Source organism: Haemorhous mexicanus, chromosome 3 (assembly GCF_027477595.1).
Source record: "Haemorhous mexicanus isolate bHaeMex1 chromosome 3, bHaeMex1.pri, whole genome shotgun sequence".
Lineage (NCBI taxonomy): Eukaryota > Metazoa > Chordata > Aves > Passeriformes > Fringillidae > Haemorhous > Haemorhous mexicanus.
Window position 1 is genome coordinate 28786236 of NC_082343.1, and position 25365 is coordinate 28811600.

Here is a 25365-nt window from a genome sequence, read left to right on the forward strand (position 1 = left end):
CCATCTGACCAGGGGTAATGAGCGGCTCTGTGGTCCCTTGCTGCCAGCTGGGGTTAAACCACAAGAGCAATAAGCACATAAGAGTTGATAGGGCTACAGGCAACCTGCTTTAAGTGCTCAAGCTGAGCAGCTTAACCTCTTCTGCCCTCGTAGCCACAAGCATTTCCTACACTTTTTTCCAATTCAACATTTGCTCCAGATCATTCAGAGCCTCAGAAGAGATTTAAAAAAAAAAAAAAAAAAAAAAAAACACCAAAAAACCCCCGATAAAACCCCTAACTGTAAGTGAAAGAATTTTCTTTTAAGATGACTGTGAGTAACAGAGACAAGCTTAAAAACACATCAACAAATGAGGTACATTTCTTACTAGCACTTCCAGCCTTGTATAACCTATCAGTATGCACAAACCCCAGCTTAATTTTGTTGCTGGTACAACCAGCACAAACCTGGCCACAAACGTTTCAAAATAAATAATTAGTACAAGAAAAAAATTCCAACACTCAGGCTTCATTGCACAAACATTTAAAGAGAGGAAATAATTTCTTTTACAAATATGTTTCTCTTGTATAAGAATAATTTTGTATAGAAAATAGCTCTTTATACATTTTACAGAAATAGGCTAACATTTAGATTCTTTATTAATGAAAACTCATTGAATGCAATTTAGGATTTCAGTTATGTTTCAGCCACCAAACATCAATAACACAGCAATATATCACAGTTCTAATATTCTTAAATTGCTTGACTTATCAAATATTGAGTCAAGACAGTGAAAACATTCCTAGAGCCATGATAATTTGAAAACACTCAAGTAGCTTGAAACTGTTAAATTATGAAATACTTCCTGAAAGTAATACCATAATTTAAGTGTCAAGGAATATGAACTTAAAGCTTAACAAGGCAGCATTACTTGATCACTCCTGCTGGCTAATACTGTAAAACCCAAAATGAACAAAAGCTTTAATATTAAAACTGGTTTACTGCTAATGTGACCTTCAAAACAGTCCTGAAGGACAGGACTCTATCCAGAAGCTGGACAAGCTGAGAAGTGGGCCCACAGGAATCTCATGAGGTTTAACAAGACCAAATACAAGTTGCTGCACCTGGATGGAGCAACCCTGCTATCAACACAGGCTGGGGGATGAATGGATCAAGAGCAGCCACGAGGAGGACCTGGGGGTGCTGCTGGGTGAGAGGCTGGACATGAGCTGGAAATGTGCTCTCACAGCCCAGAAAGCCAAATGTGTCCTGGGCTGCAGCCAAAGCAGTGTGGGCAGCAGGGCCAGGGAGGGGATTCTGCCCCTCTGCTCTGCTGAGACCCCACCTGGAACCCTGCATCCAGCTCTGGGGGCCCAGCACAGGAGACACATGGACCTGTTGGAGAGAGTCCAGAGGAGGCCACCAAGATGATCAGAGGGCTGGAGCACCTCTCCTGTGAGGAAAGGCTGAGATAATTGGAATTGTTCCGCCTGGAAAAGAAAAGGCTTTGGGATGACTTATTTGCAGCCATCCAGTACCTGAAGGGAGCCTACAAAAAAGATGGAGTGGGACTCTTTGCAAGAGTATGTAGTGACAGAGGCTAGGTTTAGATTAGATGTTAGGAAGAAATTATTTACTGTGTGGGTGGAAAGGCACTGGAACAGGCTGCACAGAGAAGTTGTAGATGCCCTAACCCTGCAGAGGGAACACCTGAGCAATGTGGTCTAGTGGAAATGTGTCCCTGACCCTGGCAGGGCTTTTGGAACTGAATGATCTGTAAGGTCCCTTCCAACCGAGGCCATTCTGTGACTCAAAACCAGATAGCAGACACTATTATAGCAAATGTTATACAGCATTAACACAACATGTAATAAAAATACTTCAATTTTCTTAAAAAAACATGGAAGGTAGATTAAAAAACCCCAGTAAATTAAGATATAAAAAGTAAATTTGTAGAGGACAAAAAATTGAAAACCACATGTATATATGTTTATATGTCATGGTATGCTAGGAAGTACATATATTTAAAAATACTCAATTTATTCAAAGGCTTTTAAAGTTCATATGGTGTCATGTGGAACTCAAACATAACCCACACTCAAATGCTTTCCCTCTACAACTGCTGTTTCAAGCACCTGTACTTATCTACAGATTTTCTTGTAAATTAGAGAGAAGGTAAAGGCATTCCCCCTTGGAATATAACTATATGCAGTAATTATTTCTTGCTTTCTAGGTATAATTTTAAATAGAAGATGTAAGCAAATAAGAACTATAAAACCCAATTACTGAAAACCTGAAATTTAGATGCTAATGACTCTATTTAGTATTCATACAGAGCTACTTCGGAGTTTGCCATTGCACCCATTGCACCCTGTGTGAGTACTGCTGGCACTTCCATGCTTCATGATTCAAATGTGTATTATGTTTAGTCAAACATGGCTCTCACTCCAAGTTAGCAAAACTCTTGACACATACAACTTTCAAATAAATTTAGGTGGAACTGGTACACCTCTACTTCTCACAGCACAGAGGTTGATACAAGACAGTAATGAATCACATTATGCTGGTTCACATTTTCATGTGGTTAGGAGGAGAAACAGACCCTCATTCCAGTGATTTTGCAAATTCTGCATAGTCAATGTATCCGTCATTGTTCTTGTCGTCATCTCTCAAGACATCATCTATTAGACTAATCAGCTCTTCTTCCTTCATTGCTTGGGTATGTTCACCACCTTCCTACAAAAGCAAAACCACAGGGAACAGTTTAGCAGTCTTTCTCATCTAGTGGCACGTGTGACAGATTACTGACAACTGATTTTTTACAAAGGTGTTCATGTTTGGGGCCTAATTTGGTATTAAGTTTTATGTAATCATTTATAACAATGTAAGCAAATTTCATCAGATGGAAGCTTTGAAGTCAAAGTTCTTTGGATTCAGAACAAGCATTCTAGAGACAACGTTCTTGGTTGGAAGTTCCAAAAGCTGAATACCACAATGTGTAATGAGGGACAATCATCTAATAAATGTATTCTTAATTAGGATGTTGATGTAGTATAGACACAGTAGTTTCTATACACTACAGAAATACCTTACACAGAAGTGAAAAAACTCAGCAGCGTAGCTTAAGTCAGTAAAATTCTTAGTGACACCCCTTAGTGTCACTAAAATTCTTAGTGACACAAAGAGGTGCCCTTGAACAAGAAACAGTCACTCATATTCTGTTCTTTGCTCACTATTTTTTGCCACAGGTTATTAGCAGGAAGTACTATTCTGAATTGTAACTTCCAGAAGGTCAATATGAGATAACGTGTTTCTATTGTGTTCCTAATGACTGGAAAGAGAAATTCAGTTTAGAAGAGACAGACCATAGCAGGTTCTTCTAGTACAAATTTTGTGCAAGATTTTTTTTACAGTTTGTGTATACACAGCAGTAACAGTCTGAAGCTGGAAAGAGTGCTGTATCATGATATTTATACAAATTCTCATGCCTCATTTTGGCTGATTTCCCTTTCTCCCATCCCTACCTGCTCACTCTGGAGCCCTTCCTGATTCTAGAGTTTAAACTAAGATGGAAACTTCCTAAAAACAGCAACGCGACATGAAAAGCAGTGATAATGTACATTTATAAATTCAACCAGAAGTATCAAAAGAAAAATAGTTTCATTTTAAGGCAAAACTGTAACTGCACTGAGGATGTGTTGCAACTGCTCTGCTGCTTTTAGAGTCAGAACTGTTTCCAAGCACATAGGCCCTTACGTAACTACACCAACCTCTTTGTGGACATGTGAGATAGCAGTAGCAAGTTCTAAGCCATCTAGCAAATTATTGCCATCATAATCATGCATTTTGAAGTAATGGAGCTGCAACTCTTGTGGAGACATCTCAGATTCTGGTTTCTCGATAACACCTTCCAGGTGTTCCATGATGTGTCTAAGAAAAACAAAACCCACAACATTTTCATCAGTTAATATTTAATGCTCTGTTTACAGCAAATTTCATCTTTGATCAAAAATTGTACCTCTAAAAGCACTCTGGACAACTAAAAGCTACAGTTTGATATCAAGATAAAGGGAACACAAAGGTTGTTTGTTAGAGGGGCTGCAGAGGCCTCTAAAACCTTAGATAACTATTTCTATTTCTTCTGGCCTACTTAACAAGCTATCAAAACAACTGAAGCAGAGCCCAAAATCTCTTTTTGGCTGTCTTCCAAAGCACAGGAACTGGAGGAAGATCTTAACCAGTCAACCATAAAGTGTTCTAGGGAGTTTTATTTGCTGCTAGAACTGTTCTGCATTTATGAAGAAGCAAATGAGAAAATAAACTCTACCTATTAGGAATATGATTTTGTCTAAAGTATACTGATTTGGATAAGCAGGATTTCTGTAAGAAATATTTTATAGCATAAGTTGGGCTAAAGGCTCCAGAGAGAGCCTTTCTAGGTCTCACATCTCTACAAATGTATCAAGCAAGCATGTCTCGTATCTGGCTTTAACTCACTGTACAACATTCTGAGAAAACAGGGTGCTCTAGGCATAAGTCCAACTCGCATAACACTTTAGAGATAAGAAAATAATTAAGAAGTAAAGTTTACACTTTTAGACCATGGAACACGTACTCTTTATCTTGTACCAAATTCTTATCAAGGCGAATATTTGGATGTTGACTCTCTCCTACGTGTTCCTCAGCTAGGGCAGAGATGAAGAATGCAGCCATAGCAAAGCAGAATAGCAAATGTTTTCTAAAGATCCTTTGGGCCATTGTGATCTCCTACAAAAAGGAAAACATACCCCCCCAAAAAACCAGGTGAAAAATGTGATCTACTTTCAGCGGATTTAGTGCTAAACAACCCCATTAAGTTTCAGAATAGAAGAACTTGTTGCATTGGAAACTCTTGGCAAGCAGAGAACCAGAGAGTTCCAATTTGGAGTTTTTATGAGGGTCCCTATTTTACTAAATTATGCAGTAATTTTCAGATAATTTTTCTTTATTTTTTTTTCCTCTTATAGCTATTTGCACACCTTAGCCATGCTTGGGTTTTCATATACCTTCCAGACAAACAAGCAACCATGCCCTCTGCCTCAGGCAGACCTGCCCCACAGCTATGGGAGCAAAGGTCGCTTACGGCACCGAAGCGGCTCCATCTAATGAGTAGCTCTGTTAAGACTGGATTCCCTAAGGGGCGCACAGCGCGGAAGCCGCCATGCAGCCGGGCATGTACGCACTTCACGGGCAGGTGACGGCGCAGAGCTTGAGAGGGGCCGGGCGCGCTGACGAGGGCAGACAAGTCGCGGGCTGGCGGCTTTCGCTCCGGTTCTTCTCCCGGCCCCAGCTGAAGCTACCCCCGGTTGCACCGGCACGGCGCTGGCCACCCGCCAGGCTCCCATCCCCGGCTGGATCCCCGAGAAAGCGCCCCCGCAGCGGGATGGGGCTGGGCCCGCGGCCCCCCGCCCAGGCCCCAGCACGCCCACTCCGGCAGCGGCTCTCGGGGTGGGCGGAGAGGCCCCGCCGCCGCCAGACTACGTACCCTCGGGCGGGTCTCCGCCGTGCCGCGGGCTCCGGGCTGGGCGCGGGCTGGACACCATTCCCGGCACACCATCCCGGGATCACCCCTGACCCGGCGCTGCCCCGCCCCCTCCGCCACCCATTGGCCGCTCTGCTCGGCCCCGCCCCGCCCCGCCTCGCGGGTGACGTCACCGCTCTCGGAGCTCCACGTGGAGCCCTCGCGGCGGCGCAGGTGCGGCGTGGCCGCGCCCACCGCGGGGCGTGGGCAGGGCGGGGCCGGGCGCGCGCGCCCAGGTGGTTGATAAGCCGTCCATGAGGCCCCAGCCTGTCCTGTGGCCAGGGAGGGCGGGGCTGCTGTCCTGCCGTACATTGGGGGGAGCATTGCCAGCAGGTCGAGGGAGGTGGTCCTGCCCCTCAGCCCTGGTGCAGCCACATCTGGAGTGCTGTGTCCAGTTCTGGCTCCTCAGTACAAGAGAGATGAGAACCTCCTGAGTGGGTCCAGTGGAGGGTAACAAAGATGATTAAGGGACTGGAACATCTCTCTTACCAGGAAAGGCTGAGGGAGCTGGGCCTGGTCAGCCTCGAGAAGAGACAACTGAGAAGAGAGGTTGTCAGTGTATACAAGTTTCTGTATATCTATATATGTAGTGTATACAAGGGGGGGTGCCAAGAGGATGAAGCCAGGCTTTACTCAGTGATGCTGAGCAAAAGGACAAGAAGCAATAGGAAACTAATGCACAGAAAATTCTACCTGAACATGACCAAGAACAATTTTGCTGTGAGTGTGACTGAGACTGAGCACAGAAGCAGATTGTCCAGAGACATTGTGGAGTCTCCATCAATGAAGATATTCAGAAACTGCCTGGACACAATCCTGTGCCATGTGCTCTAGGATGACCCTGCTTGAGCCAGGGAGCTTGGATCAGATGACCCACTTGCAACCTGGCCCATTCTGGGTGTTGTGGGGTCTTGACAACCACAGCCTTTGATGCAGAGAGCTCCTTCCCAGAGGACGCATTGGAGGGATCCCATTAGTGATACCCTAGGCAAAACCTAGAAGGACTGCAATGGCGGAGCTGGTGGCACTGAGGGCCAGCACATGTCCCACTCCTAGGGCAGTCTCCGGCTGCCCCAGTTCTGGGTGCTTCCTCCAGCCGCATCCATGAAGGACCGTCATGGTTCTTGCCCTGATGCTCGAGTGGGAACCGCTGTACCCTCTCCCCAGTGCCCACTGCTGACCGTGCTCTGTGCTTCCCCTCACACCACGGGTCCCGCTGTTTCCATACTCGAGACCTACACACCCCAGTTTCGGCCTCTTGGGGTCACAGTCCTCGGACAAACCTGGGCCCCGGGGCGGCTTTTGGCCCGTTCCTCACGCACCGCCCGAGGGTCTCGTGCGGAAGCGGCTGCTGGACGGGGCCGGTGGCCGTGGGGATCAACCGGCGGAGAGCCCTGGGCTTCGGGTGACTTCTGAGGGCGGCGGTGGGGGAACGGCACTCCCGGCCATACTCGCCCAGGAAGGGAACGAGGGGCCACACCCGGCACAGCGGCCGCTGATGCAGGACGCGGCTCCGTGCCCGGGTGTCAGGCGAGAGGCGTCAGGGAGTGGTGGTCATGGCGTATGCGCCGTCCCCGACCGCAGCCTTCGGGCAGGACGTCCCGGCCGCCCCCGCCGCCCAGCACCCGGCGGATCCGCAGCCCCGGCCGCAGAGCTCGGGAGGCGCCGCCGGGGACTCCCCGCGGGCCGGGGCGGGGCGGCTCTCTCCCGGCGCTAAGATGGCGGCCAAGGCCTCGCACTCGCACGTGAAGCTGGAGGCGGAGATCGAGCGGTGCCGGGCGGAGGGGCACTGGGGGCGGCTCCGCCACCTCGCACAGCAGCTGCTGCCGCCGCGGCCCCCGCGCAAGGCGAAGGCGGCGAGGGGCGCGCAGGACGCGGGTAAGCGGCGGTGGCGGGGGGCGGACGGGGCGGCCGCCGGTACCGACTCGCCCGGGCGTGGGGCGGCGGCGGGGCCGGCTGCTCGCTCCCTGCCGCTGCCCGGTCTCGGCAGCCCCGCGCCGGTGGGCTGGCGTGGGCGGGGGCTGCGGCCGCCCCGGCTTGCGAGGCGTCGTTTGCCGTCCCGTGCTTGCGTCCCGGCTCCGCAGCGCTCGGGAAGGAGGGATGCCTGGGAGAGGCGGCGGTAGCTCAGAAAGCGGCGCTCAGGACGATCACGCTGCGCTTCCTTTTCGTGTCAGCGCAGCCGAGCCCGCCGGGCAGCGAGGGGGCGGCTGCCGAGCGCTCGGGATGCTGCCCCCGCCGCGGTCAGCGCCGGGCGCAGGTGGCGGCTGCCCGGTTCGAGCCCGCCCTGGGTGCCGCCGGCCCGTTTGGGCTGCGGCCGGGCCGCCCCCGTTTGGAAAGGTCTCTTGAGCTTCTCGATACGTGCCATACTGCTTCCCTCTTGCCCCCTGCTTAGTGCTGTTCTTGGGTGGGTGCCCTTGTGTTCTCTCTCCCCGTTTTCGAGGGGCACTGCTTTACTTAAAGGCTTTTACATGTAAAACAGATTTCCTAAATAGCAAGTATATTAGGTTTTTTTGGGTTTTTTTGCCTGTTACAACACACTAATTTGGTGCCTTTTTTTTTTTTAATGAATTCTTTTGTAACGAGGGAGGCAGCATAACTCAATCTGAGGTCAGCAAGTAAGTTGTGAACAGGACCTGATCCTACCCGCGATAGTGGTACAAAGGTTTCTGCCACTGAAGTCAGAAGAGCTACTTCTGGGAGTAAACCCCCTTCTTTAGGGGATTGTGACCAGAATATAGCCCTAGCGTTAAAGCTTTTTGGGGTGCCTTAAACTTCAAAGTGGGAACCATGATGGGGGAGATGCTGGTAGCTTAATACTTGGGGTTTTTTGAGGCTTTCCTAGTGTTTACATGGTGCAGATTGAATCCTGTGCTGAGAATCATACGGTCAACCTTTGAACTTTAGTCTGGTTTCAGCTTTGTTTTCCCAGGTGCAGAGATCACCATGAACTTTGGGGGCATTAGTAGTTGAAGAGTTCACAGTAGTTTCTTCCCTTGTAATTAAGAGGTATAACAACAGTATGATTGCTGTAAAAACATGATTTGTTAATTTGCTGCCATGTCATCATAACTTGTTAGTTACGAAAGAGTAATGCTTTGTTACTGCTACAGAACTTCTTTCAGCAGGTTGTGTTCTTCTAGAAATGATTGTGTGTTTGGATGGGATTTAACAGTAGTATTTGCTTTGTGAGGTTGTGTATATTTATTTCTTAATCATCTATGATCTTAACTAATTCCTTAAGTTTGATTAAGAGATTAATGGCTACCTGAAAGCACTTTAGTGTGTAGAAATGATGGCATGCAAGTTTGGGGGGAAATATACTTGAACACTTACACTTCCCATTTTATGTATCTGTACTTTGTTTAGTTGCAGACCTGCAAATGAGCAGGAAGAGCTTTGATTATAATTTGATATGTAGCTGAACACTTAGGCCACAACAACAAGAAAGTCTAAACCACCACACAGTTATTATATGCTAAATGCGGTGGTGTATAGCTGGAAAGTGGGCATAAGGTGTCTCCTGGACTGAAAATACAAAAATAGATACACTACTGTGTTCCACTCATTCTCAAATTTCAGACTTTGAAACATGGAATATATATGAAATGTAGGGCTGGGCTTTTTGGTATTCAAAGATTCCCTTACCTGGCTTGACCCACTAGTCTGCTGATGGAAGTACTGTTGTTATGAATGAAGGAACTGCAGAAATGGGCCTGTTGTCTAAGAACTCTTGAGTACTCTGGCAGATTAAACTTTTTTTTCAGCATGATTGCCATATTGCATGATGCTTCATGCTGTATCCATTGCTGCTACCTGTGTTTAAGTGTCTCTTCTGTGGAGCTGTGAACAGGGATGGATTTTAATGTAGAAAGAGTTTTTTGTGGCATGTTAATTACAGCAGAGGATCAATCCTTGTGTATCTTTGGTAAATTATACAGATTCTACACATCTATTATCTTTTAAATTTTTTTTCTGTATACTTTCAGGAAAATTGTTAAAGTTTTTGATGCAGTTACTGCTATCACTTCTCTGTAGTCTAAAGCATTCATATCACGCTACCTTTGTAAATAAAAATCATCCACTGAAAGGTTTGGAAAGTTTGTTGTTACACTTTTGAAACTGAGTTTTGTGATAAAAATTCTTAACTGTTATATTCGTGGCAATGTAAGAAGGAATGGTGCTGCCAAAATTAAAGGATTAAGGAGGGAAAATCTTCAAGTTACAACAAAATGTTGTGTCGTTTTTCCATACAAAACATACTGTTTCCACTAGATAAAAGTTAACGGAACTTTTTTTTTGTCTCTAAGTTTTTCCTTATCCCCTCATTTGAGTTTGTCTGTCTCAAAGGTGTGTTGTTTTGTTTTTGTAATTCTGTTTATCATCAGTATGGCAATAAGCAATGTTTCTTGTTGGTTGCTTTGTGCTTTCAGAGGACCATGGGAGTTTGCTGCTTGCAGAGGCTCTGCTGGAGGAATGTTTGAAGGAAAATTTTGCCAAACTGAAGGACTCCATTCCACTATCAGAGAAGAGTGAGCCCAGACTGAGTGAAGCTAAACAGTATCTGACCAATATCTTAAGCAGAGGGAAACTAAGAGTAAGTGGGCTCTATCATCATAATTCCTGCCAACTGGATACTTCTTTCATATGATTATTAGTCTGATAGAAGGTGTGGGTGTTGCCTGCTCATGTCCATGGATATACAGTGCTGTACTGTAGGTGATACTAAGAGACTGGTAATTCCCCTAGGCAGGGTTTTATGTTGTGTGACTTGCTTTTTCATATGCAAAGAAATTATGTGCTACAAGGACATATCCTGTTTTTTTTTTTTAATTGGAAAGAAGCAAGATAAATACTTAGAATTGCTCTCGGGTGGTCGGGTGTGGGTACATACCGGTGCTGTCAGCCCAGCACAGCGGAGTGACCTCCTGCTGCTCCAGATCTGAGGGAATTTTGCACAACTGGTAGCTCCTGATTGGAGAAAAATGTGCCACAAGCTGCTGTCAGGAACTTAGGGATGTGTTGGGAGGACTGCAGCCTTGCACTGCCTTTTGTGTCTATTAGAGAAGTAATGCTCTTATTTTGTTTTGTGATCTGGGTGTGTGGCCAGTAGCTGCTTGTCGACTCCGTTGCAGAGCTTGAGGAGGGTTTTAATACTCTGCTTTGATGGCTGCTGCTGCATTGGTGTCCTTTGACACACAATTGCATAACTGTGTTTAGATGTAAATGAATTAAAACAGTCTGCTCTAGACTCCTATTACTTTTGGTCCTGAAATTGCCAGGCTAGTTTAGTTAGGTTGGAAATGTATATTATACTTTCACCATGTTAATTTCCAATAGGCAAGGTCAGCCTACTTAGAGCATAAAATGGAGAGAGTTAGGAAGGGGGGGGGGGAATCTGTCCAACCCTCTTTATAGTTTAACCCCATTAACAGTCAGAACTACTGAATTCTTCCAGTTCCTTGTGTTTAGTTTCGCTGCATGAATTGGCATTTCTGTTTCTTAGCTAATGGTGTCTTAGCTACTGATGCAGTATTAGCCTTGTGTTGATTGCATGTATTTAAAAAATGGGTATGAACGCTTAGGAACCTTTTCATGCTTTCCAGAGGGTCTGAACAGATGTGTTTTACTGAGGTTCTGTTACATTTGTTTTCAATCCTTAAATAAAATGAATCTTAGAAATAGCAGGTGTGCCTTCTGTTTTTTCCACTGTTTATGAAAATTCTTTGACAACTAAAGAAAATTTGAGACTTTTCTCACTCTTTAATTAAATATACAGAGGAGAGGGGAGCACTTGTCTAAAAAGTGATGTTTACTGTCTAGTTTACATGCAGGGGTTTTTCTTTGTGCGTGTAGGTAATTCTGACAGTGCCAGCATTTTATGTGCTCTTTGTGGCTGGTGAATCGATAGAGCAGGTCAGCTGAGACCAAAGAGTTGGCTTACAAACTGTATTTCAAAACTGAGCTCCAAAGTGGTTGCCTGACCTTCACTGGCTACTGCTCTCATGAGGTTAGCCTTTGCAGTTGTGAGAGGAAGGCATTCTGAACCTGCCTAATTTGCTGTGGAGTACTTAATTCTTCCTGTCAGGTGTTTCACCCTGTGAACACTTTTTCTCTCTCTGCTCCATTTCAGCCGAAGTATATGACAGAAGCTATGCTGATCCTAGGGAAGCTTCATTATGTGGAGGGATGCTACAGAGATGCCATCAGCATGTATGCAAAAGCAGGAATTGATGACCTTTCAACCAAAGAGGAACCTCTGTACATGCTGCGTTTGATCACTGAAGCCTTTGTTATTAAAGGTAAATGACCATGTATGTATATTTGAAATATACTGGTTTTAGGTTGAAGCTGTTTCTCCAAATGATTTGGCTGGAGCAGGATTAGGGCAAAGATGTATGCTGTAGAAGGTCCTACATGGTATGGTCTGTGTAGTTTCAGACTTGAAGGCATTATGGAGTCTTAGTCCATGGTTTTTAAACTTGGCTGGCTTGTAAAGAAAAGCTTGAAATTGGAAATCTTGTGGTAACTCTTGGCTGTAAGTCAGCGACATGCTTGAGCTTGTGTGTCCATTTTGGGAAAATCTAAATCAAGAATCAAGCTCTTGGCTGAATTGGGGCCTATGCTTTGGGTTAGAAAGAGTTCATCTACTTGTACATTTCTGTGATTTCTGTGAATTAAACAACAATGATGTCTCCAAGTTTTAAACTTTGGACTAACAGAATATGTGCTTTCAAAGCAGGTAGTATATTTTTGCAATGCATGTCACACAGTATCAGATCTTATGTACAAACAGGAATCTCTCCTCCCCCTTGTAACTCTGTAGACATTGCACTGTTTGAGAGATTCTAATAAAAACTACCTCTGTGGGTAGTGAAATTGCATTTCCTTTTTGAGTGGGGGAAAGACCCTTGTCAGTTTTTGACTTGGGGGGAGAAAAAGATCAGTAATCTTTTCCTTCATTTGCTTTCGGTTCCTTTATAAATGTTGCTGAAGTACTGCTACCTATCTACTGCTTTCTACTCTTTTCAGCATGTCCACCAGCTAATTAGGTGAATGAGAACTCTGATGATCAGATACCTTCAACTGGTATGTAAAAGAGTGAAACCAAATCAACCCAAAATACTGTTTGACTGGGCTGCTAGTATTACTGATAATTTAAGTCATTCTGCTTTTTTTGAAACCCTGTTTGTGCTGCTTTGCTTGCTTTGAGTTTTGTTTCCTGTGGTACTGATTCAATCTGCTTCATTAATGAGCTTTTGTGGAGCAGGACTAATTTACTTGTGCCTCACGCTGACACTTGCATGGCGCAGAGGAGCAGGTAGTTGCCAGTGCATTTTCAGCAGTGTATTTGAGAGCAACTCCTGGTGCACCCCAGAGTCTGAAGAAGATGCACTGTCCTTATTGGGAACCATATATGACCCTTGGTGAGGTGTGAGTGTAATGATAATGTGTGTGTGGAAACTGATGGAGTAGCCTGTTGTTATAAGACCCCTTGTATTGTGTTGACCTCTAACTTATATATGGAGATGTTGGAGGCGTTTGCCTCAGAGCGTCAGGCAATGTTTTTGGTTTCTTTCCCCATGTGGTTTAACATGGAATGTAAATACTGTGTTGCCCTGTAAACCATATGGAGTCTCTGCCGTTGCAGAGAAACCTCTGTGCAATGTTTCTGCAGTCTTTATACTTCATGATGATTATTTTCATATTAGCTAAGATATCAAGAGTGTAGTAAATCACTCAGTGTTCTACCAAAGTTGCTGGCAGAAAGAAGTCCAGCAGAGTGGAGCTTGTCCAGCTGAGTTTGGAGAGGGCACTCGCTGCTAGGATCACTGTTCCCTCATGCCATGTTCCCTCAGCCACTCTTATGTTAGCACTTTGTTCAGGTAGCTATGGCAATAGCAGTGGCAAGCAGCCTGTGTCCAGGCTGCTTCTGCAGGGCAAGTAACAATATGGAGTTGAATTATTTAAAATTCATTGATACTTTATGCCATAGATTTTTCTTATTCCCCTTTTTAATTTGGTATCTCTCCAGAAATTCTGTTCATTCATATTATATTGCTGCCTTTGGTTGAGCTATTGGTTGTTTATGCAGTCTGAAGCCTTCTTTAAAGATGCTCTTGAATGTTGCTCATAGTAGAATTTTGCAGTGGCCATTTAGGCAAACATCCAGGAAAGCCACAGTCCTGTCTATTTCAGGGCAGAAGTTATGTTCCCCGGTCAATTTCTTGTTCACATTTTCAGAAGTGGGAGAAAGCTGTTGGTTTAATAGAATATCCCTGTTCATCCAGCATTAGTTAAAAGCAGCAGAACTTTTTATCACCTCGTAGTGTGAAATTGAAACTGCCTCAGTTTTGTGTAGGTAATACTACTGAGTAATGCCTGTATGCAGAATGGCAGCATAGGTTCTCAAGCACTCAGGATTAGGCTGGAAAGGTCATGGAACAAAGAACAGTCAGATAAAAGGCTTATTTTTTTAATGTTGACACCTACCCTTTTAATATTGGAAATTAACAAAAATGTAACAAGAAACGTGGGATATGTGTGAGGAGTTGCACAGATAAAACCAGTTGTAGAAATCCAGCAAAACCAAGTTTCCTTCCTTAGAGCACCTTTTACCTCTGCAACACTGAAGGTGGATGTTGAACTAAATCTCTGGAGGTCCACAGCATGTAGTGGTTCATATTATGATAAGAGGCAGTATGGATTTGTACCCTTATGTTTGGATTGAAGAAGTTGAGCAGGGAAAAAATTTCTTGCTTGTCTTCTCACCGAACTTCCACACAAGGCGAGTTTCAAGAAGTAAACTTTGAAGATCTTTATCAGTATGTGGGCTTGTGCAATTGACAAGTCACAGGAGAAATGGCAGAGAGCAAGATTCTCCAGTGTCTCATCTGACTGCTGCTTCCTGTTCTGTTTCTAAATCCCTGCATTGTGAGGAGACAAGTTTTGTGGGCGTTGTGAGTGGAGCTCTGATGATTGTTTGATTTTTCATTATGACTAATTTTAACCTCTCCAGTTAGTTAATAGGTGGTTGGTTTGTACTTGTCTCCTTCCTCCCCATCCTCCATGAAGTTAATCCCTCCTTAAAATTTTACTTCTGCTCAGCTCATATTACTGCTGGTAATCTCTGATGCAAGCCAGCTCTGTGTTGCATAAAACAGTATTGAGTAAGCAAACTTTGCTTCTAATTCAGTTGGGACACACTGTGGCTTTGTTACCTGGTGGTGTCCATTTGAAACAGCAAGCAAAAAAGACTTCAGAACAAACTGTGTAGCTGTTAGAGCTCTGTTTGTGCTTGGTGCAGAAACTCTGCACATATCCCTCTTTGAAAGGAGTACATCTTCCTGGTGCTAGGTTAGGCTACTATCTAAGCCTTACAAAGCACTGTGTAGCTCTAGCCAGGGCTTCAGCACACCTGAGCTCCAAGAAAGAGACTTCTGTGATGTGGCAATGTTTACTGTGCTGCTGAGAGAGGACGAGAACTGCTTTAAGTGAGGCAGGCTGTTGCCAGCCTTTGTGGTGGAGAGTCAGGCAGGGCTCATGTGTTCTGTGGGTCCTGTCTTTGTAATGACTGAGAGGGGTTTTAGCTTGTGGTCAGGGATGTGTCAGAGCTGCTGCAGTTAGCCCTGTGCTGAGGGGCTCCCTTGTCTGTCAGGCCAGGCACTGGACTTCTTCCACCTGGAGTGGGTAGCCTGGAGATAGCTGCCTGCCTATAGTTGTGCAGCAGTGCCATAGGATTGCACATGGTATCTAGTTTCTAAATGGATTTCTAGGGAGTTAAAGCTTTAAAAGTCCCACCACCTGCTTTTCTCCTTTTCTCCCAGTCCATCTGTAATTTTTGTAATTTAGTCATTTTTGTGTTATTATTGGCCATTTGGCAGCTCAGGGTGGGTTTAATTTGTGCGGCTTCAGTCTGAACTCTCTGAGTCAGAAGTTGGCTTTTCTGGGGTGATTCATCACCTCTTCAAATGGCATCTGACACAGTTGATGTGAATGGTGGTGTACATAGAGCCTCTGGTGACTGTGAGAGAGAACTGCAGACTAAATTGAGATTTATTGCTTGTAATTTTGTTTCTAAGTGGTTTTGTTCTTTAGTTTTTGGCGGTTTTTTTTAGCTTTAGAAAAGACATCCATTTTATCAAAAGGCTGCAATGTGAGCTTGGTCTTTTGAGATCTTCGGAAAGGTGTGGAAGAGAACAAGGTGATAATGTGCCTGTAAGAAGCCTTGGTCATAGTCTGCATTTTATTGTAACAAATCCAGCCACAAGTCATATCTACAAGGAAATGAGACTGTTAGTGGTTCAGAGCTATCTATATTTTATTCTTGGACTCATTTTAGTCATCTAAACATGCTTAAGATCTGTGGTGTGACACATTTGAAAAAACAAAGATAAAATCTTGAAACAAACATTGCTGGGTTGAGCCACTGAGCTTTAGAGCTCTGCTAAGATCTGTGAGTGATATTTTTCAAAGTAAAACCTTGAAGCTACCACATAGGGGTTTTTCCTGAGTTTGATAATGATAAAAAGACTGGAACCTGCTTCCAGCATCCTGAGTTCAGCACACCTTGTTTTGGATTATTTTGTTTTTGATCAGTCTTAGAACAAATTACTGATCTTATGTGTGTTCCTGTTTCTCTTGTGGTTGTATCTTCTAAAAATTCAGTGGTAATGAGGTCTGTATACTTTGAACTATATTGTTCTGCTTTCTGCCCATGTGAAATGATTGTCTTGGGTTTCCAATACTGGAAGTGGTTGTTTGGAGATTTTGGTAGTGTTCTGAAAGGAGAATGGTGATATCACACAGAGATAAATAGAAAACCTGACCTTTTACTCAGCAGGTTTGAAAACTATTTGCTTGGTTTTAATAATGGTTTTAAATTGACCAAGTGGAGCCTCAAAATTGGAATAAACTGTTTTAAACTTCTTAATGATTCTTCTCTTAATTACTTTTTTATTTTGTTGGCTTGTACTACTGTTAAAAACAGTAAGTTTGCATACAGTAAATGCAAGCTTGGTATTAAAAGTTGTTCACTCTAGCTAATCAGAGGATGTATCACACACTTGTTTGTATGCTTAATTGGAGTCTTTAATTTTGACATTTGCTTGTGTGTCATCCATTTTTCTAATTTGGTTTTCTACATGATGAATAATTTCCTAGGTGAGAATTGTATTGAGTTGCTAATTTTCAGTTTGAAAATGAGAATAAAATGTAGTGTTAAAGACAGCTTTACTGCAAAGCTATGTTCTGATAAATCTACTTTTCCCTCCTCTCCAATGAATTTGATTAAGATTTTTAGTTTACTACATGAATTTATTTAAGTCAGTGTTTCTGATAAGCTGATAAATTTCTTGTCATGTGTATGTTTTTAAAAATTCATCAATTAAAAGGGGAAAAATAAGCTTTCCTGTTTGGTTTTGTTTCATTCATTGTTGGTTTATTGAACTAAATAATATAGAGAATTGAAATGAGGAAGGTAAGGTTTGTGGGTTTGGGGTTTTTTATTTTGTTGGTTTGTTTTTGTTTTGGTTTTTTTTTTGGTGCTCTTCAACAAGAGAATATCTCTGTTTTAAAGACTATTCCAGTACTTCATCAAACTCTTATTTCAGATCCTAAGCTACTGACTTTTCTAGTTCAGTTCTTTACAAAATGCTACCAATCCGATGGTGCAAAGATGTATTCCACTCAAGTAACATTAATGGGTTATTGTGTGTTATCGTCTTAACTTATGCAGCCTTACTTTTAATTAGAGTATGCTGTTAGCTTCTCTGGAATGAGATTTTTGTCCACTTTGTTTTTAGTGAGATCTAGTATCAAAACTGTGGAGGGTTCTGGAATACAAACTGTGTGGAGTGATTTTGAGTACCATTAGTTTGAACAATTTCAGGTGTAAATCAATTGAGTTTAGAAATATCATATAGTTTTGTAGTGTCATAATTTAATTCATAAGCTTATTTTCAAGGTGAGCTTACACTTCTAGCTTCTTTTTGCCAGAAGCATTTTTAATTCAGGAAATGTTTTATAAACCTCTTAATGGACAGTACATGTACTTTCTTAGTTTGTCCCTCGTTTCAGAGGGCATAGCACTTTTCAGGATGTCGTCTTTTTGCAGACAGTGTTTGGAATACTGTTCCACTTCTTGTATGACAAAAACCCCCTCCTAGTGGTTATATATACTCTTGTGCTTGAGATTTTTACTACAGAGCAATTTTTAAGAGCTTTTGAAATTTCTTAAGAAAACTTTCCTGTAATACCTAAAAAGAGATTGTGTGAGTGTGTGTGTGTATCTTACTATGTAGGAAAATACCTTTTCTAGTCCACCGAGACAAGCGCAGAAAATGGATTAATGGAAGGTTGAAGACATTTTTTCCATGTTCAACTAAGTAGTTTGCTTTATATTTTCTCTAAGCACTAGTGGAGAGAAGTAAAAGCATATTGCAATTGCTCATGTCAAGATAAAGATGTTCCATTTCTGTATTGTTTAGACGCCACAGGGCTACAAGGGAAGTACTCAAATCTGCGAGTGGTAAAAGCAGAGGGAACTCAGATCTTCGCCTCCTTGCAGCACAGCTGGCCCCACCCTCCCTAGAAGCTGAGTTTTCATCCTGCCTGCATTGCTGTTCCTGTCTGACCTGAGGGCAGTGTGCTATGATGTGCATTTAGCAGAAATGAGCAGCAGGTTGTAAGGTACAGGGGAAAAAATCCTGAGCCTGAATTTCCTCTCTGTCTCTCTCCATTAATTTCAGTGTCAGGTGTCGTGTTGCTTAGGGACTGGTGACATTATGGCATGTGTGCCATAGGCTTTTACTTGAAAGTCTAAATCTTCTATACTTTAATAATCCTGTTTAAACCAGAAGGGTTGTTGCCTTAATGTGTTTTGACTTCCCAGGGATCCCAATTCACTACTGCCTGGAACCTGCCCACCTTGGAAGTGATGATGCTGACTGAGGCACTTGAGTTCATTGAAGTGTTGGGAAGGGTATCTAGAACCTTCCTAAAGACAACACCACTGTTTTTCATTGGCTTTAGGAAAGCTTGTTGATCATGAAGAGCCAGCATTATACTGGGCACAGAGTTGAGATGAGAAGAGCATAGGTTTGGGTAATAGTTCGGGGGAAAGTTACCTAAAACTTTGATTTAATTTTTTCATATACAGATTTAGCTTTTCAGTCATAATGGGCTTCATGAGGATGATGAACACTTGCCAGCATGCAACTGTTAACCTTCATGCTGCTTCTAAGATTATATATATGCCTGCAGTTCTCTCTGTTATTTAACTGCTGTTGCCTCTATTACTAGCTCCTTGTTGAGGTTAGTGTTGTCAGTAATTTCAGCTGCTGATGTGACTAAGTAGAGCTTAGTGGGACACAGCAGAAGAGTGAACACAAGAGAAGAGAAGTCACAAGAGAATTTGTGTTGGGTTTTTTGTTTTGGGATGGGTTTTTTGGTGGTTTTTTTTTGGTGTATGGGTTTTTTTTTTTTTTTTTTTTTTAATTTGTTTTGTTTGTTTTTTTAAAGGGTCTGGCAGGGTCAGGGCACAAATTCCTTTGTTGGAATCCTCTCATGACTACAAAAGGTTGAGATTTGTCTCTCTGAGAACTGAGATCTGTGGGAGATGGGTTCCTTTAAACAGAACCTAAATAATAAAATTAGTTTCTTTGCCTGACCATTAGAAAAATTGAGTCCCAGCCAAAAGGATGTATGATACAACAGGACATTAAAATTAAAATAAGACATTTTATCGGCAGAACTTGTTTTCACTTTTGCTTGGCAAAAGATGCATCTTTTGAATGTTAATCCACATCAAAGGGAAAGAGAGACTTTTTTCTATACCTGGTATGCACTTCAGGGTGCTGGTTTTCACAATTCTGACAGCAAGACAGGGAGCTTGCTGTTAATTCATGCTGGCATCAGAGTAGCTGTCTGAAAAGCCCCACTTTGTAGATGTTGATGTCTTGATAAAAGGACCTAGTATTAGTATGTTTTATTTGGGGTTTCAGAAAACCATTTTTAAGAGTCTGGAGTTGCCCTTACATTGTGACAATGCCTTTGAACCTATTGCATGTTGGTGAATTGTGTGCATTTGTGCCACTGCTTTCCTGTTTGGGTGTGAAAGAGTTGCCGAGTCCAGCCTTGGTGTTCTTGATGCACTTAGGCTTTTCTAAGCCTTTGATGCACAAAGGCTTTTCCTTAGTGCTCCATGAGCTTTTCTCTGTGTTGGATCTAATGGTTTACCATTCTAGAATTAGTTTGCACTTCTAGCACAGTAGGCTATGCACAAATGCAGCATGGGTGTTACTTTAGACTTTCAAGGAGTTAGGCCACTAAATGCACATTACTGAAATTTGGGAAGTGGAAAAAGCAGATAACTTCTGGTTCCTTTTGTTAATGTGACTTGGTTTCTGCAATGGTAAAGTTTAGTTATTCTGCTCACTTCCCCACACACAGGTGATGGTTATTGCCCACATGCATGAAACCTTCTCTACCTTCTGCTCTGTGACTTCTCTAAACCTGTGGGATTATCAGCATCAGGAAGTGGAAGAGTATTTGCCCATGCTTTTCTGAGGAAATTGAAACAAGGTTTCTGGGGTTAAATGAAACAACATGCTGCACTTACTCTCACTAGAAGAGAATCAATACAAACGTACACTTGCAGATGGCCTAACCTAGAGGTAGCTTTTAGCTGTGTTGTGTAGCATGGTATGTGTCCAGTGGCTATGGGAAGATTTCCATGTGGTGGTTTGCCCTGGAGTAAGCTTCAAATGCCTCTGACTGACTTTCAAGTAACCAGGCTACAAGGCTGTTAGTCCTTGCAGGCTCTGTCCACTCTAGTAACTTTAAGTAAAATTGTGTTGAGTGCTTGATACAAATCAACATAGTAAAATATGAATTACCCTTCCTTTCTCTCACTTCTGCACATAGAAACATTTAGATTGGAGAAGACCTGTAAGATCATGAAGTGCAACCATTAACCCAGCACTGCCAAATCCAGTAATAAACCATGTCCCTAAGCACTACATCTACACATCTTTGAAATACCTCCAGAGATGGTGACTCCTGGGCAGCTTGTTCCAGTGCCTGACTGCGCTTTCAGTGAATAAATTTTTCCCGATAGCCAGTTGAGATCTGTCGTGGCACACCTTGAGGCCATTTTCTCTTTTCCTGTTACTTGATATGTACTTGTAGAAGAGACTGACCCCCACTTTGCTATACCCTCCTTTCAGGTAATTGTAGAGAGACACCTTTTCTCCAGACTAAGCACCCCCAGCTCCCTCAGCTGCTCCTTATAGCACTTGTACTCCAGACCCTTCACCTGCTCTGATGCCCTTCTCTGGACATGCTCCAGCACCTCAGGGTCTTTCTTGTAGTGAGGTGCCAAAAAAATTGAAAACAGGATTCTAGGGCTAGTCTGATTCAGACTAGAAGAGAACTTTCTTGCTGGTGATGCTGCTTAGCTGTTGTGCAGATGAACTCCAGCTGAATAAATTCCAGTACTTGTTCATCAGTACCATCTCCTCTCCCTTGTACCCTTCAACTTAGCATTTTTTCTGTTCTGCTTCTTCCTGTTGTAGTTAGACCAGGGAAAAAGAGTAAATTCTGCAGTATGCCATGACAATTTATAGATGTGGATGGTGTTGACAAAGTCTTTAGATGTGAGGCTGTAAGAGATTGCTGATCACCCCTGTGTTTGCTGTGCCTCAGAGCACTGCTCCAGTAGATGTATCTTGATATCACAGAATGGAGGTGGCCTCTTATACCAGGACAATCAGTATGTTATAGCAGTGATCCCCAAAGTGGTGCATGTGCCCCAGGTGTTGAGCAAGGCGATCTACTGTGGTGCAGAAGGAAAGTACTATAGCTTATATTTATTTTTTTCTTAAAAAATCCACCAGCAAAAAAAAAAAAAAAAAAAAAAAAAGCACCTCACATTGAAATAAATCTTGAGTATTTTATTGAAAGTGGTTCCCTGACTTCCCTCTGTGTGTCAGAGGGTCTTGTGTCATGTAGAGCCTACAAAAGTGTCTTGCAAAACAGGATGTTTCATACTGTAGAAGGGCATCCTCACTAGTTCATTCACTTTCATATGTTGCAGCTCACTTGTGCCTACTTCTGTGGATTTATGTAGTATATTGTCTAGTTTTAATTAAACTAACCCTTATGAAATAAACATGAAGCTTAAAGGTTCCCTCAAAAACCTATAGATTTCCGGTAATGCTAGAAATAGGAGTACAAGTGAATGGTAAGAATGTCAGAGCTTACATTACTAGCATGAGCTCTTCACTCAGGTAAAAGCAGTGACAGTTGGATTGGATCTAATCAATGAGGTCTAATGATACTCAATTAAGTACTTAAATTTTTAGAAGCCTCTCGAGCTTTCTTATGTAAAAGCAAAATATGAAAAAAATATACCATTGGAGAAACACTTGTTCTTCCTGCTGTGGAAAAATGGCTGAAGTAATATGGAAAACAAAACCTATATGACAGCAAACTAAAATGCTTTTCTTTGAAAGAGACACAGAAGACATTGCCAGAGACTTGAAAAAATAGGTATTAGAAGAAATTGGACAGTGTGGGAGGCTTGGTATGTAGTAGCATGGAAGTATAAATGTTTCTAACATATCTCATCTTAAGGAGCTTGCTACGTTCTGATTCAAGAATGAAATACATTAAGAGCTACTTAGGAGCACAGTTTGGCCCAGAAATGCACAAAGTGCTGTAGGATGGCATCAGTGAGGTTGACTTTATAAACACAAGACTTAAATAGAATCTGGTTTGTAATGAGATGGGAAATGACCATGAAAATCTGTACACACTGCAGCTCAGTAGTTATTTAATGGCAAAATGGTTAAAGTAGTTGTCAAACTTAGATGAGTTACTGCCTTTTTGCTTTTACAAAAAGTCAAGTGTTCTGAATTTGCAGGGCATTTCTCTGCTGGCAGGTAGCTGTCAGTAGCATGTTATCTAGCAGGTATTTTTGAAAAAATAAGCACATAAATGTATAATAAATAGTTTGTGAAGCAATGTCTGTATATAGCTATATGCATATATGTTGAGTATGCATGCGCAATTTTTTTTTTTCTTAATATGATCATGGAATTTTGGAATCCTCTGTATTATGGGTTAAAGCAAAGATTAAAAGACATGCCGTGAAAGTTAAGAACAGCCAGTTGAGCAGGTCTGGATATGCTCCAAAGAACTAGTGTCTGTGGATTAAAGTTGCTGATTTCTGCTATGCGTAGGGTATGTGGGGTGATGCAGAGCCTATGAAGTATTGATTGAGGGCAGGGCCCTGAGGTTGCATCTCAGGAGAGTGCTTGCTGCCTTCTGGCTTCACAGCCACTTGATCAAAAAGCTGTCCTGATTTTAGCAACAAACTTGAGCTGTAATTACAAGTCTAACCAGATAGAGTTCTTGCTTTGAAAATAATTGGAGTAACATTGTTAATGTTGGTTCATTGTGTCTCGTAGGAAGGTGGGGAGAAGGAGGTCTTGAGTTCTGCATTGATGCGACTGAGCAGCCTTCATAGGTTGCTTAAATTTTAAGCTTCATTCACAGCTTATAGTTAGAAAGGTCTTCAGATAATTGTACATGGGGTTACTGGAATTTTCTGCCTTTTTACCTTTGAGACTTTTACATGAAAAATACCTCAAGATTGTAACAGATTGCCAGCAATTTTCAATAATCCTGTATAATAGGAAGCAGCAGTCAAAGAAGTACATGCAGCTTTCTTGAACAGCAAAACTTGTCTCTTTGTCCCCACCTTTCAAGGGCTGCAGTATGAATCAATATGTTCAAAATCAAGGGCTTCTAGGCCTTTCTTCCCCCTCTTCTATTTTCATTGCAAATAAGTCTTGCTGAAAAAAAAAAAAAAATCATAGCTTAGCTGCTGGAGAGAAAAGTGTCTAGACCAGGTTGTGAGTTATTTAAACTGCTGTGGACTGTGGCAGAAATAATGCATGGTGCTGGGTCTTGCTTATGTCTAACTAATCCCAACTGCTGCTTGCTGAGGTTTGGGCTATTTTGCTTTCCAAGACACTGTAATGGAATAGGTTAGTTGAGGACTGTGCTCTTAAGTTCAAACCTTAGCTGGCACGGCAAACTGCTTGTAATACCATCTCTAGAGTGGTTTGGTTGTGCTTTTGAATTTTGTCTCTGAAAAGTGTTTGGTATTCTGATTAATGTTGATTAGTCAGCATGCACATGTTTATGTTTGAAGTCTTAAAAATAGTCTTGTTTCAATGCTAATTAATTTCCTGGAGCCACATTTCTGAACTAGACTGAAGGCCATGTGGTAGAAGTGAAGTGCATCCTCTGCTTGGGGACAGTGACCCAGAATGACCGGGCATTCTCCAGGATGGAAATGTGCACACAGCCAGTTTCCTTGCAGCAGCTGTTGCCATGCAGTATTGTTGTACATGGCTTGCCTCAAGAAAAATGACTTATCTTCCTGTACATAGAGTAAAACTGTTGCATGCACTTATCTTAGCATCACACTGTCTTCTGCCCAGGCTAGCCTGTCTGTGTGGCCCAGGAGCACAGACAGTGGAACCTTGCTCTGCAGACTGGGGCTGGTGCTGTTGGCAGGGCTGTAAGTGCCACACTAAGATGTTTTTTGTTTCAGGTTGCCATAATGTGTTCAACACGTAGCACTGGGATGCAACACATGAGTTTGGGTTCATGCTGTTGCTTGGTCTTCATGCTGTTGCTTTTTTTCAGCTTGCCAGGTAGCTCTGATGCTCCTGGACCATGGGATTTTAGCAGCTGCAGTCTAGCACTGTTGGTGAAAGTGATGACCCCGAATTCTTGCACCTATTCCCTGGTTGTCTAAATTCACCCAAGTATAGGAAGCTTGAAATCTGTGTAAAAAGGAAAGGATTGATACATTGTTTGTACTTGGAAGGAGGAGTGATGCTATTTGGTGAGCTAGTTTATGAACCATAGAAATGTAAAGCCACCTTCATCTCCTCCCTAGTCCATGTGCAGTCTCCATCTGTGCACTGAGGCTTTCAAGACCAAGCTGGGTAACGCCCTTAGCTGGCCCTCCTTTGTGTGGCAAGTCAGACTGTATACCTTCAAGGATTCCTTTCAGCATGAATTTTCATCCCATTTATGTTGCTGAGACTCTGACACCACATGTCTATGTGCACATAGATGTTCCAGTTCTGGTAATATCACCTCAGAGCATTGGAGCCATATGATATCAATGTCTTTCCTTGGCAAGGCATGACTAAGATGAAAGTGGAAATACATCTTCATAAAATTCCCCCTTTCAGATTTCCATATATGAGGGCAGTGCATTCAACTCAAGGAAGAGATTACTTCAGTGGTACTTTTTACAAACCTTATGGATTTGGGATTTTTCTTATGTAAATGCAGCTTAGATTTAGGGGGCAGGGAAGAAGGGGCAAAAATTATAGAAAGGTGAAGAGCCAGAGATGGATCATTGAGAGAACTAGAGGAGGTGAATGGAAGCTTTGCCTTTATGCAAGAGAGAAAAGCAGCATTTCTGTACATAGAAAGTTACTTCCTCTGAAGTGGGTAGAATTTGTTCTTTTAAAGATGGATAATCTGGAAACAGGTCTTGAAATCTTGAGCCTGGGCCATACTCTATTAGAAAACTGTCTGCACTGGATGGTAAACAACTACAGTATATAGGAATGTATCTATTTAAACTTGGGCACCTGATTCATATGAGAAAAATCATAGTATAGATAAGCTTTAAGTTGGTATTCTCTTACCACAGCTGATAGTGAAAAATACCTGAGTCCTTTTACCTTAACCAGCTAACAAGAAAGCATGTAGCCTTATGATTTACTTGGAAGCTA

At 42.6% G+C, this 25365-nt stretch overlaps 2 protein-coding genes across 5 annotated transcripts in view; one reads left to right on the forward strand and one right to left on the reverse strand.

Moving 5' to 3' along the window:
• Nucleotides 1–506: 506 nt before the first annotated feature.
• On the reverse strand, nucleotides 507–5656 carry MCFD2 (multiple coagulation factor deficiency 2, ER cargo receptor complex subunit). Of its 2 annotated transcripts, XM_059841219.1 has the most exons (4): nucleotides 5504–5656; nucleotides 4595–4746; nucleotides 3750–3909; nucleotides 507–2715 (listed from the first exon to the last, which is right to left on the reverse strand). In XM_059841219.1, exons 1-4 carry the CDS (start codon nucleotides 5573–5575, stop codon nucleotides 2584–2586), a joined length of 516 nt encoding a protein of 171 aa, XP_059697202.1. In that variant the 5' UTR covers nucleotides 5576–5656; the 3' UTR covers nucleotides 507–2583. The 2 variants fall into 2 exon arrangements, with proteins under 2 accessions (XP_059697202.1, XP_059697204.1); XM_059841221.1 differs by lacking the exon at nucleotides 4595–4746 and having other exon boundaries at nucleotides 5504–5639.
• Nucleotides 5657–7072: 1416 nt separating this feature from the next.
• Nucleotides 7073–25365, forward strand: part of TTC7A (tetratricopeptide repeat domain 7A) — a 168203-nt gene continuing 149910 nt past the window's right edge. The window contains exons 1-3 of one of the 3 annotated variants that reach the window (XM_059841218.1): nucleotides 7073–7417; nucleotides 9970–10133; nucleotides 11670–11838. In XM_059841218.1, coding sequence (XP_059697201.1) covers nucleotides 7096–7417; nucleotides 9970–10133; nucleotides 11670–11838 — 655 coding nt within the window. In that variant the 5' untranslated portion in view covers nucleotides 7073–7095. The remainder of the gene's footprint in view (nucleotides 7418–9969; nucleotides 10134–11669; nucleotides 11839–25365) is intronic. The other 2 variants (XM_059841216.1, XM_059841217.1) reach the window with 2 other exon arrangements.

Excerpts from the sequence above, each read along its gene's own strand:
- MCFD2 (XM_059841219.1), bottom strand. The coding sequence starts at position 5,575 with ATGGTGTGCCGGGAATGGTGTCCAGCCCGCGCCCAGCCCGGAGCCCGC. Across the intron at positions 4,747-5,503 it reads CGGCGGAGACCCGCCCGAGG|GAGATCACAATGGCCCAAAG; the intron begins GTACGTAGTCTG and ends TCCTTTTTGTAG. Across the intron at positions 2,716-3,749 it reads TCTCACATGTCCACAAAGAG|GAAGGTGGTGAACATACCCA; the intron begins GTTGGTGTAGTT and ends TTGCTTTTGTAG.